Below are 12,551 nucleotides of genomic sequence, written 5' to 3'. Positions count from 1 at the left end.
GGGAATAGAAAGCACATGCAAACACAGCTACTCTTGTGCATTTCTGTTCCTTCAACCAGCTGTATAATGCAACAAAACAAAGGACAGCTGTACCTCATGTAACTGAGCAACATCAGCTCAAAAAAATCATTTACCAGAGCTCCCTTCTCCTGCATCCTGCACGCCAGAGCTGTCGGGCTGGGGCTGGCTTGAACCCTCTGGGGTCAAGAAGAGGTCGTGGCTCCCCATGTCACCAAATGACTTAGTCCCCTGCTCTGCATCATCCTCCAACTCGACCTCCACATCCATGCCTTCTTAGTCAGGGTTGAGTCTGGTGTCCTCTGCCCCTGGGCCTCTCTTGGCAGTGGAGATGGGGTCGTCAAGAATGGCTTCCAGCTTCTTATAGAAGCAGCAGGTCTTTGGCTCTGCACCAGAGTGACAGTTTGACTCTCTAGCTTTTTGGTACCCCTGCCACAGCTCCTTGATTTTCACACAGCACTACAGCATGTCCCATTTATAGCCCTTCTCCGCCATTAAACAAGAAATTTGATCATATGTACCAAAGTTACTTCAGCTGGAGTGGAGCTGAGACTGCACAGCCTCCTCTCCCCAAATACCGATCAGTTCCAGAAGCTCCAGTGTGCTCCCAAGTCGGAGAGCATTTGGTGGATAGCGCCACCATGGTCAGCTGGAAAGATGAGATGTGAGCTCTCCATGCCAACGTAGCAGAAAGTGGAATTTCAAAAATTCCTGGGACTTTAAAGGGGGAGGGGCTGATGGTTGCAAGGCAGTGGAGTTCAAACTGATAGCCAGAGCAGTCAGGATAGGCATTTTGGGACACTTTCTGGAGGCCATTTATCACGACAAAACCAAGCACAATGTCTACACTGATGCTTTGTCACGAAAAGTTTGGCGCAAATGGCTCTACACCTATCATTTAGGTGGTTTTATTTTGTCACAAAATCAGGAGAGTTGGGTTGATAGGCGGGATTTCAGTGTGTACACCATCACTGTTTTGGTACAAAAAGCTGGCTTTGGTTGACAAAAGTCTGTTGTGTAGACCAGGCCATAGTGTGATAGAGATGATGTGGGAAGTGTTGACACCAATATTTATTTTTCAGAGTTTGTTAGTTTAGCTGAGCAGAGTCCTGCAGAAGTCTGCAAAGGTTGTGAAGATAACACATTGATATCACCCCAAATCCCGTCCTATTTCCCCTCAGACAGAATACGATTAAATTCTTCATCCCAGTTTTTTCTGGATAGGAGTGAATTTGTGTGCCAGTAGTTATGAAGCTAACAGCAGTGATAGCCTGTACAGTTAGGTTTGGCCCTGAAGTTGGGAACTTAAAAGGACAGTTCTCAGGGTATTGCATTTGACTGAGGAAATGGTCCAGTTGGTCAGAACAAGGGAGTTGTGAGTATTGAATAAGCAGTGTTGTTGTAGCCTTGTTGATCCCAGGATATGAGAGAGACAAGGTGGGTGAGGTAGTATCTTTTGTTGGACCAACTTCTGTTGGTGAGGGAGAGAAGTTTTCAAGCTTACATGGAGCTCTTTTTTTAGGACTGGGAAATGTACACAGAGTATCACAGCTTAATACTGTATGGAACAGATTGGTCTAGCATAAGTAGATAACATGCATTTTAAGGGACCGTTAAGGTGAAGTGGCTCATTAACACCCCTCCAGTCATGTGCAGGGGAGAAGACTGGAGGAAAGGCAGCTGGGGAGCTCCTGGTCTGTGGGAGCAAGCTCAAAGCAGCACCTCAACTCAAAGTGGCACCAAGGCTCCAATGATCAACACCCTCCCCAACACACCTTTCAAGGTATATGGGTCCTACGCACACCTCTCATAGCATGTGGTGTGACTCATCTGGTGCACTAACCACCCCAATAACAACTAGGTGGGTGAAACGAGATAATCTCTATGCTCTTGAATGAACTAACACAGAAAAATGATAAAAAGACAAAAACACCACATCACCTCTGGGTGAACAGTTTTCACAAAAGGGTCTATCTATATCTGATCTCTCAGTCCTCATTCTCAAAGGAAATCTGTACAGTATCTTCAGAAGATGAGTCTGGGAACTTAAATTCATATAACTTTGCTAGACACTAAAAATTATGGACTGAATAGAGACACTGGATTTATCGCTTATTACCACAATCTCTAACCCACTTATCCTCCCAACCCCATCTGCCTTCCCCCATTTCCCTTCTCCCTTATAATTGGAGGGGTGTTAATGGGCCACTTCACCTTGAAAGCGCCCAAGAAATATGTGTTAACCAGTTATGCTAAACAATCTGTTCCACCTTGTATTTAGCTATTTGACACTCTGAGTACATTTCCCAGATCTGAAGAGAGCTCTGTGTAAGCTCAAAGCTTCTCTCTTTCACCAACTAAAGTCGGTCCAATAAAAATATTGAATATGGCATTTCTATTTTATTTGGGGGGACCCCTGAAGTTTATATTTAAAAGCTTCATTCCTTTTACATTTACAAAAAAACTTTAAAGCTTTAGGTAATATGTGTTAGTTTATAAAGCATCCATCTGGACCTCTAGCCATTGTACATGTGTACACATACACCCAGATATATACAAACATACATACAGTGATAACCATCAAACTCTCTTGCTTTTTCATTATTTCATGTTTATCTGCAACAGTTGTGCACATAGAAGTTAACTGTGCATGAAAATCTGAGTATTTTTGCTTCTAACTATAACATTTATGTCTATGATCACAAGAACTTTGATTTCTGTCTATAGATGAATTGTGTGTGCACATTTTTTGTGCATCAGCAGGAGAGCCTTTTTTGGCCTTTTTTTGTATAGAGTACATATACCTAGTACAGGCTAAACCACAATAACCTTAATTATTTGCACTGAGCAGTAGTAAAGATTTTAATGGCAGCCACTATGTGTGTGTATGTACGCACATTGTATATCTTTTTATATGCATATACATGTGCATGTTTGAATCAAATCTGATCAAGTTTGGCTCAATCTTTCCTTCTTCTGAACTATGTAAATTCGGTTCCATGAAGTTTGCTGTGTGGATCTTTCTAGTGTGCGTTCAGAATGCTGATGCTGTCTTTTCTGTGTGTGTTAAAAAACGGTTAGCCCTTTTTATAAGTGCAGAGGTTTGCCCTGATGTCCTTGACCAAAATGTCCCCTTGCCAGAAAGTGTGCTGTGCACTAGCTGTTAGCTACTCTTGAACACCTCCATACATGGAGAGCTTTTCAGTGGTGCTTTGTGTATATAGGCCATGATTCAACAAAGCACTTAAGCATTTGCTAAAATGTAAGCTCATGAGCAGTTATGCTTACAGTTAAGCATGTGTTTAATTGGTTTGCTAAATTGGAGCCATAGTTTTTAAAGTGCTTCAGGATTATTTGCAATAAAAGACACTTGTATACATATTGTATGTTACAATAACTACACAATTATCTGTGAAGATATAGATGTATATATAATATATATATGAGAGAGAATCCCTTGTTTTTGATTAGCAGAACAGTTCTTGAGTTTGGATAGAAGAAGTGAGATGTTATTCATTATCATGGATCACTAAAAGTTTAAAGGTCAAACACTGATAAATAGGAAGGATAGTCAGAGCAAGTTCCATGCTATAAACATATTTCTATTGTTAACAAGGCAGATTTCACATTGGACAGCCAGAGTCTGTGTTGCACCCTTTTGACCAAACGAGCAAGGTAATAAGGATGCTCTTATATTCGCACTAGATTTTCATTGGTACTACTGGGAGACTTCAGCTTTTAGCATCTCTGGTCTGTAAAAGCATCTATAAAAGCTGGAGATTCGGGACCTGACATCCTTCTTACATACTGTTGTTCAAACTACCACATTCATCCACCGATTAGTTAGCGTGACAACATTGGGAAACTTTTATTATTTATGGAGTTAGCATAAAATCAAGCTACAGAGAACATCATATTTCAAGCAGGATACCATAGATAAGTTTGACATTATCATTTGGGGAGGCCAAATAATGAGATGGATGGAAGCTTGCATGAGTAAAGAGTGTATAAGAAGGTCTGAATTTGGCTCATTTAAAATGTAGGTACCTTCATTTAATAGTCTAATTTCACATGATTTTCATAATGAGAATAGTATGCTGGGGCTGCTTTTTTTTTTTTTTTTTTTTTTTTTTTTTCTAAAAGCAAAATGGTTGCCATTTCCCCCCAAATCCTCCCATTAAGTGCACAACCCAAATATAGGTCATGGGCTGGGGGTCTTCAAGGAAGGAATCCTTTCCCAAGGGTGCAGAGCAGCTTTGAAGCCCTGAGACTACAGTGACCCTTGTGCTCCTTAGCAAACGTGCTGGGGGAATAGCTCCACAGCATCAGATCCTTGACCCCTGCTACGCTCCTGCAGACTAAGAAACAGGGAATTGCTGTAGAACTGTGCGCCCACTGCCTGGTTTGTGTGTCCTGTCCCTGTCCCCCCAAGTCCTGCTTCCACCTTTGTGCATAAGAACCACATGCAGACAAAAGCTAGGGACTTCTAAACCCTTGCAGGAAGTACCAAATTTGCCCTAAGAGGAGATGTTGAGAAGTTTGCAGTTGTGATCACTTCTAACAGCTGTCAAAGTATATTGTGAGATTCATGCCCCAGGGAGCTTTCAAGCTTTGCTGGCCCTTGCTAAAAGAAAACAAAACAAGAAAAAGATATGTGGGGGGAGAGAGGGTCTCATGTTTTCTACCCCCACCACTCTACTTGCTCCCCATCTCTATCACACTCCTCTAAAGCCTACAGCAAGGCTCCATCCATCTCAAGGCTGACTAGATAAGCCACAGTGCAGGGGTGGGGAACTCAGAGGAGGGACTGTGCATTAATTTGGACCTTGTAGCACACTAAACGTACCGGCACCGAATAAGTAAATAATAACTACACTTACCAGCAAGCCACACAGCATTTCCTTTAGCATTAAAGCTCTTTTTTCAAGCTAGATCACAAGCTATGTGAAATCATTCAAAGAGCAGTAGTGTCCAATAAAGGTAATGCGTTCATCCTCTTTGCTACCTAGCCCTGTTGCTACTGTTATTTTACAGTCCACAGGGTGTAGAATGCTGTGTTGTACAAGCCTGTAATTAAATTATTGAGTAGTCCAAAACATAAGGGCTAAGACCTGCCTATATTTGGGGATATGTGGCACCCTACTGAGTCACATGTGCAGATACATGTATTCAGAACTTGTCCTCAACATAGGATAAGGAAAAGGTCCTGAAGTTCCTTATAGAAAATTAATTTTACTAATCTGGTACTTCATCAGTTCTCTCATTGCATTGGTGTACAGGGGTTATACAGAAATACCATGATTTTTTTTAACCGGACTTTATGTTGGTCTTTAACAGCTATTTATGTGCCTGTCTATGTGTCTGAGAATGTGTGTTTCTGTGTATATTGTAACACAGGATTGCATTTCCTATCCAACACAAGAGAATATTGATTTAAACAAAAACATATTTAAAGTAGTGTTCTTGGAGGAAACCATGGACCTGAATCCAGCATAGTTCTGATGACCTACAGCTCCCACTGAAGTCATTGGAAGGATCAGGTCCATTTTTATTAAAGAGGCAGTTGTGTTTATGATAGGCTGCATTGAATTGTACTGATCTGAAAACTAGCAGCAACATCAAAAATCAAAGGAAAAAGATTGCTAAGTAATGAATTAGTAACGAAATGTGCAACATTATAACCCAGAATTAAACAGAGAAGTTCAGAATATTCAAAATAGCTTACAATCTCTGAGTTTTTGTTAAAGTAATTGCTAAGTTAATTTCATCTTTCATATTCCAAAGCTCACTTGTCTTCTTTCTTACTGTAGATACTCATTATTCTAAGTAGTTTTGAGTGATTCTGCAAAAGCCCTAAAGGAAAAGGAGATAGGCACTTGATAACATTAACCCTTGGAGCTTTATACTTATTATATTTGGGTGAAAATTTACAGAGCACAAAGTTGTATTGAATAGAGAGCCAGTAAAAGCAGAAATATATTACTTTAAAAGTGTATCTTTTCCGTGTCTGTTGCAGTCAAATGTAGTTTTGTTTGTTTTTTTGTTTGGTTGTGTATGTTTTGGTTACAAAACACTAGAGTATTTTTTACAGGTAACCTTCTTTGTCAGAGCTGACATAACCATTTCACTTCCCTTGAAAAACTGTGCAATATATCTCTTGTTGCAGTATGATCAATGATAGCAGATATACTTTAGGAAAGGTTTCCATATGGTAACCCAGATGTTCATTCTCTCCTTATGAAAGAATTATTGTAACTTTCATAGTCAGGACAGTGTTTTATGGTAAATAAGTCTATGTCTCATGTGGCAGATATGGAATAATTCTTCAGTCACTATATTTTGACGGCTTTGGAAATGAAGATAGATCTTCCACATTTTGTTGTTTTTCCACTTTTGGGAAATAATTGTCTTTACAGAATAATCACATAAAAATACTCATGAACATGACATAAAAAAAATGTCATTCATTAGCTTTTAGAAATAAAATTATAATTACAGTTCTGGGGTTTTGAGGCAGTTCCATATAAAGAGCTGCATGCTAATTGCAGAGTTTAAGGTTGCTAATTTAATAGCAAGCTAAAACACAGTAATCAGCTGAAGAGAAATACATCACAATATTTTAAAAGGATCAGAGTATTAGAATTCATTGCATCCCTCTGCCCCTCCTCCTGCTTTAGTCACTTTAGCTTAGAGTGTAAAGCTGTGCAGGCGGTATTCCTTAAAAAACGGATGCATACATTAAGTCAAAACTGCACCTTCCCTTTGCATATACATTCAAGAGCTAGGGAATAAGCAGGCTATTCTGCCAGAACTTTGCTAGACTGGCAGTTGATGGTGATATACAGCACTTCTTATCTGCAGAACAAACTGCAGCATCTCTTCCTGCAGCAGTGTGCAAACCATTGGCTTTCCTGTGACACGTGACGGATGGAGCCTTCTCTGTGTCTTTTCTCGCCCATCTGTGTGCAGGGCACTGATAGGCCAGGCTGATGCGCAGGCAATTTATCATCTTGATCTCCCACTGAGTCAGGGAGCTCTCCTGTCATCAGTATTGATTTCAGAGGATGGACTAAATTTCCTAGGATTTCCATTAAGAATTAAGAAAAAAGCTATAAGCACGCAGGGTAGCCAGGCAGACATGGATATGAAATGGCACTGTGAAACCTCTCAGGTAGCTTCTTCTATCACAGCTGATGCAGAGCACAGGCTAAGCACTGCAGCATGCAGGGTTTAAGATACCATTAGTCTAACAGCAAAATAAAAAAAGGCATTTGCACCGATTACTAAAAATGACTTTTTTTTTTTAAATGAGAGTATGTCTCCTTGGAGATTGCATGTCATTAATATTGAGATCAAATTTTTGCACAATATCTGTTAAATATAGAAAAGCTTTTAAATATTAATATCTGTTTTACAAGAAAATAACGCTTTTAAACCTGGGCATGGATGCTTTCTTTTTATCTGCTGCTTTTCTAAGCCATAGAGATTTTTTTTAGCATGTTTGCTGCAAAAGAGTAAAAGGGTGGGGGTGGAGGGGAAATTCAGAAGACTCCAATAAAAGCATGAATAAAAACTGCTTAACGTAGTTTCCAGGCTGCTTTGCTGTTAATAACCTAGTAATTATTTTGGTTAAAAAGTGCTTAAAGCCTGACCATGCATGCCTTTTATTTTGGCACATAATGTGTGTGTGTTTGTGTGTGCGTGCGCGCACGCGTGGATTTTTTGGTTGGTTGGTTTGTTTTTGTTTCTTACTGAGCATTTGCAGAACTGGAATTTCTGTGAGTTACCTGCATGTTTTGTTAACATAAAATGCATACAAATGAATGACTAAATCTGATGAACAAATATTTCAGAATATGTCATGAAAAATAGCATCCTATTTCTTTTAACTAATTCATTCTAACACTTGGGGGGAAATATCTGCATGCCAATGACTATGAAAGCATTTGTGTGTTTTTTAGAAGATTGAGTATTTATTTGCTCATTTCTTAACATCAAAAGCAAGGCTGGTTTTATTAACAGACTTCCAAAGCATCTAATTTCAAATAGCATTGATTACAAAGCTTGCCAGAATACTTGAAAACAAGTAGCAAGGTGTGTGTGTGTTTGTGTGTGTGCAAGCGTTGAACTCCTTTGGGAGCAATGGGATCCCTTCCCAATCCTTAGACTCCACAACAATAGTGAAAATGCCTTGGTATTATAGCCTACATGCACCATGGGAATTAAAGCTAGTGAAAGCAGGACTGTTAGCAGATGGGATAACTGTGTGTTGGTAGTGAGCACAGACAACAGGTGAGGGAGGAGTAGAGTGGATGAAAAGGTGATTAGGGGCTTTAAAGGGGATGAGGTGGGCATCTCTATACTAGAAGAGGGATGGATGAGTTAACAACCTCTATACTAGAACAAGTATATTTTTTTTCATCTTCCACTCATTCTGAGACAGAAATTAAAAGAGGAATGGCTTTCCTGATAACTTGATTTGTTTCAAATCAGTTGGAGAAGAATATGTTTAGGAAGAGCATTGTAGGAATGTACCTTGATTTCAAGTTATAAACAATAACTGGGATGTTGAGGGGAGTTTTGTGTTTTTTATGAAGTGTTTGTAAAAAGGTTATGTATAGAATTGGATCTAAGTCATCTTAATCTTTTAGGCAGTAATATCTATATTTGGATGACATATAGTGCTCCTATCATTAGGAGTTATGGGATTGAATGTCAAAACTCGGTCAGTGTGGGGTACCAGGTATACTGTGTAAATCCCATGCATTGAGTGACAGGGTTTCATTGACAGGAGTTCTTTTACAAGGATTTTTTTTCACCTCATTTTTTAAACATACATGTTCATATTTATTAATATATTATATTAATTTATATTGTGATTCTCATGTTATTGGTCATCTCTAATGCTAATCTTGTTTACCCTGCCCCATCACTGTTTTATCTGAATATTTTTGGTTACGTTAGATTATCTCTGTACCAATAACTCTGTCCGTTTGACATTTTAGATGATAGTATAAGTTCAGCCTGGAAACTTAGTGAAATGAGTTTGCCATTCCCATCTCTGCTCCCTAATAGACAGTCTTCCACATCACCTAGGCATCATACATAATTTGACACAGCTGACAGCCTTTACTTAGAAGAGGCTTAGGGTTGAGCCAGCATGAAAATTGAATTGCCTCTCGACTTCCTAATATTAATGATCCTTCCAGGTCAGCACAGAAGTAATTGGCAGGGCAGCCTGAGGAACTGTGTATTAAATCTGCCTAAATTGTAGCTAGACTGTGGAGAGATGTATCCAGATAACTTATATTAAGAGAATTTAGGTTATGTTTCCATCTGCCTAGTATAAGACATGCTAGAGTTATGGCAATCTCAAAGATCAAGATCGGTACTCTTGAGTTCAGTATTGGAATGATCTTTTGACCTTTAAGAAACCAATGATTATAAACTACTCTAGGCAATTTTTCCTCAGATGCTCCTGAAAAGCAAATAAGCACAGAAATTTTGATGTGGATCACATCCTGAAATATAGCAATTTACCTGTATTAAGAGCTTTTATCTAAAACCTTGTAGCAATAAATAGTGAAAAATCAAATTAATATTGTCTCCGCTTTCTAATCTTTGAAATATCTGTACATTTAAAATACGTACGTTTAATCAACTAGAGGTAGTATACACCTGGGCAGCTTAGTTACGTGGTAGTTGTACTTTTAAGTCAAGAATCAATATTCTACAGAAATTCAGAAAAGACATACAGCCTAAGGATGGTTAAAAACTTGACTCTGCTTCAGGACTTTGAGTAATACTGATTAAGCAAGAAATCCTAGACACAGTGAGGGAGGAGATATTCTTTCATGGGTCTGGGGGGTGAGTACATATTCATGTGCATTTGAGATTACCTGAAAAGTTAACAGGTGTCAGCACAACTTTGTTGTGGGGAAGCCCAGAGTGGGCATAGCTGCTTCCTGTTTTCAACAGTAAGTATACTTGCTTATAGAACTGAAGAACAAGAAAAACTGGAATAAAATATTGATGCGCAAAATATATACAATATATTCTGCTGAGTTAGCTGCTGTACCAGGAAAATGATTTAATTAAAATAAAAACAGGATGGTGGTGCACCAGTGTAATTTAGTCTACAGGAATTAAAATGGAAAAATGTCCATTAAGAGATCTTGCCCACCAGCAGGCAGGATTGTTCCCTACAATCTGTTCATGGGTGCAAATCATTTACCAGTACAGCAGTTTATGGCCCTTCTACCACTTCTATTAAGAGACTACTCCTTAGTCTGATGCAGCTCAGTGTTATGAACATTTTCTTGATACTCAGCTCACCTTTTCTGTTCCCCAGTTTCATCCCACTGCTTTTAGTTAGAGGGATTGCTCTGCTTTCTTGGTTTCTTTATATATTGTGGTATCATCATACCCCTTAGTTTTCATTTAACCAAGAAATATATAAGGGGCTAAATACATCTTTAGTCTAACATTATTGATATCAGTGAAGTTATATCGGAGAGAAATCTGACCCATTATTTCTTTCTGATCACGAATAATCAATCAACCTATTTACCCATGAATTAATTTCTTGAAATCTTTCTGGCATTATGCAACAGCCTAAAACTTTATGCAGAATTCTGTAAGGCTAGCATAACGAAAGGCTAAAGCTTTCTAAGGCTCCAAAGTCACATTGCAAGTCAAAGGACTGGAATTGGAGGAGATTTAGGCTCCAAGGCCCAGATTCTTGAAAATATTTAGGTGCCTAAGGATAGGTGTCTAGTGAGATTTTCAGAAATCCCTTCATGCCCTGTGGGAGTTAGGTACCTAGGCACTTTCAAAAATCCCTTAGGCACCTATCTAAATCTCTAGCTGCCTAAATACCTTTAAAAATCTGGCCCCAACTGACTTAGGTGCTATTCAATATGTTATCCAAAGTTTACATTTGCAGCCCAAAACTGCATATGCATCTTTTTATTTTATTTTACTGCATTGCAGGTGTATCCAATATGCTGTACTCAATCACCCCTAGGAATTTTTGCCACTACTGCTTTTTCAGTTTTTCTTTTCCTTTGTTCCAGATTATTTCCCCTTTTCCCCCGAATCTATTAATTTGCATTTATTTAGTAATATTTTGCCTATATAGCATTTATGTCTTCTCTGTGTCTCTTAGTATTGTTTTTTCAGTCTTCATTGATATTTGCAATACCTCCCAATTTAGTTTCTTCTAATTTTCTTATGCCTTACACATCTTGGGTAAAATCCTGGCCGCATCAAAGTCAATGGGAGTTTTGTCATTGAATTAATTGGGACCAGGATTTCATCCTTTTGTGTAGTCTATATACAGAAATGATCAAAATCAATGGATAAAGAAAGCTTCGATGAAATTTTGTCCAGGGAACCTGTGCAAGCTTAAATGTTAGACCTGGTTTCAACATTTTTCATGAATATTTTGGTTGAAATCTCAGTAACTTGAAAAATTTTGATCAGCTCTATTTCATGCATATACTCCGAGTTAGTTGTCTTTACCTTCCAAACATTACAATCAACAGTTAAAGCTGGATTCCATGTACTGTGACCATCTTAAACTGAAAATGTTTTAGTTACAGCGTGGGTAGAAACCTTTTTTTATTGCTGTTTGGAAAAGTTTGTTATTCCTGAAGCGAGGCACACTAGACCATTTCTAACCTTGGTAGAATGAGAGATAATAGTCTTTCAAATCATATAATTCTGATTAATGTCTTGCTTTATTTATTGATTTGTGTCCATTTACATTCTATCTTGATTTTAGCAGCTGATATCTCACAGATTGCTAAAGTTAGAGGTAAAGGCCCAGATTCTAAAAAAAGTTTGGAGACAAAAGTGTATGTACAATTTAACATATGCTTTGATCCAGCATGCAAAAAACTCCAGTGCATGTGCTCGATTTGCAGATTTGGCAATTTGCAGACACATATCTTTGTAGATGCAAATTGGGCATTTTGTATATGCAGTTTGGGCCCACTTTAAAATAATGTAGACCTAGGTTAAGATCCTGCCCCCTTTAAAGTCAATGGGAGTGTTGCCATTGATTTCAATGGGAATAGGATTTCACAACTATTTTATACCCTGCAGAAGTCTGAATAGTATAGTGCATTAAATCCAAGCACTGAGGGGGCACATAACTTTGGTTTCTAGGGCCAGGTCTACACTTACCTGGAAATTGGGCGGCAGCCAATGGGAGTTATGCAAGCTACGCAGAGTAACTTGAAAAACTCCTGTCGACTTCGTAACGCCTCTTCTACACAGCGTCTTCACTGTGCTGCGCCAACAGGAAATGCGTTCCCATCGACGCAGCACTATGCCACTTGAGGGGTGGTTTTAATGCGTCGACTTCTGGGTTGATTGAGTGGGTTTTCACTGACTGCTTAGTTAATCCGAGATAGATCGATCTGATGGTGGTGAATTTGCCGCTGTTAGTGCAGACATACCCTAAATCTAGCAAGCCTCAAGGTTATTGTTGCTAAAAGTATATCAGAACTGAAGTGGGAAATGAGCAA

The 12,551-nt window shown here is 38.8% G+C and overlaps 1 protein-coding gene across 7 annotated transcripts in view; it reads left to right on the top strand.

Annotated features, from left to right (window-relative positions):
- NRXN1 (neurexin 1) overlaps window positions 1-12,551 on the top strand; it is a 753,679-nt gene that overhangs the window by 675,414 nt on the left and 65,714 nt on the right. Inside the window, exon 1 of one of the 7 annotated variants that reach the window (XM_067565124.1) lies at window positions 7,087-7,189. The exons of the other annotated variants lie outside the window; for them this stretch is intronic. Coding sequence (XP_067421225.1) covers window positions 7,157-7,189 — 33 coding nt within the window. The 5' untranslated portion in view covers window positions 7,087-7,156. Of the gene's footprint in view, window positions 1-7,086; window positions 7,190-12,551 lie in introns of those variants that run through there. 7 annotated transcript variants of the gene reach the window in all.

This window comes from Emydura macquarii, unplaced genomic scaffold (assembly GCF_026122565.2).
Source record: "Emydura macquarii macquarii isolate MOO-44397 ecotype Brisbane River unplaced genomic scaffold, CSIRO-AGI_Emac_v2 contig_2676, whole genome shotgun sequence".
Taxonomy (NCBI): Eukaryota; Metazoa; Chordata; order Testudines; family Chelidae; genus Emydura; species Emydura macquarii.
This window is presented reverse-complemented; position numbering and strand designations above follow the sequence as displayed.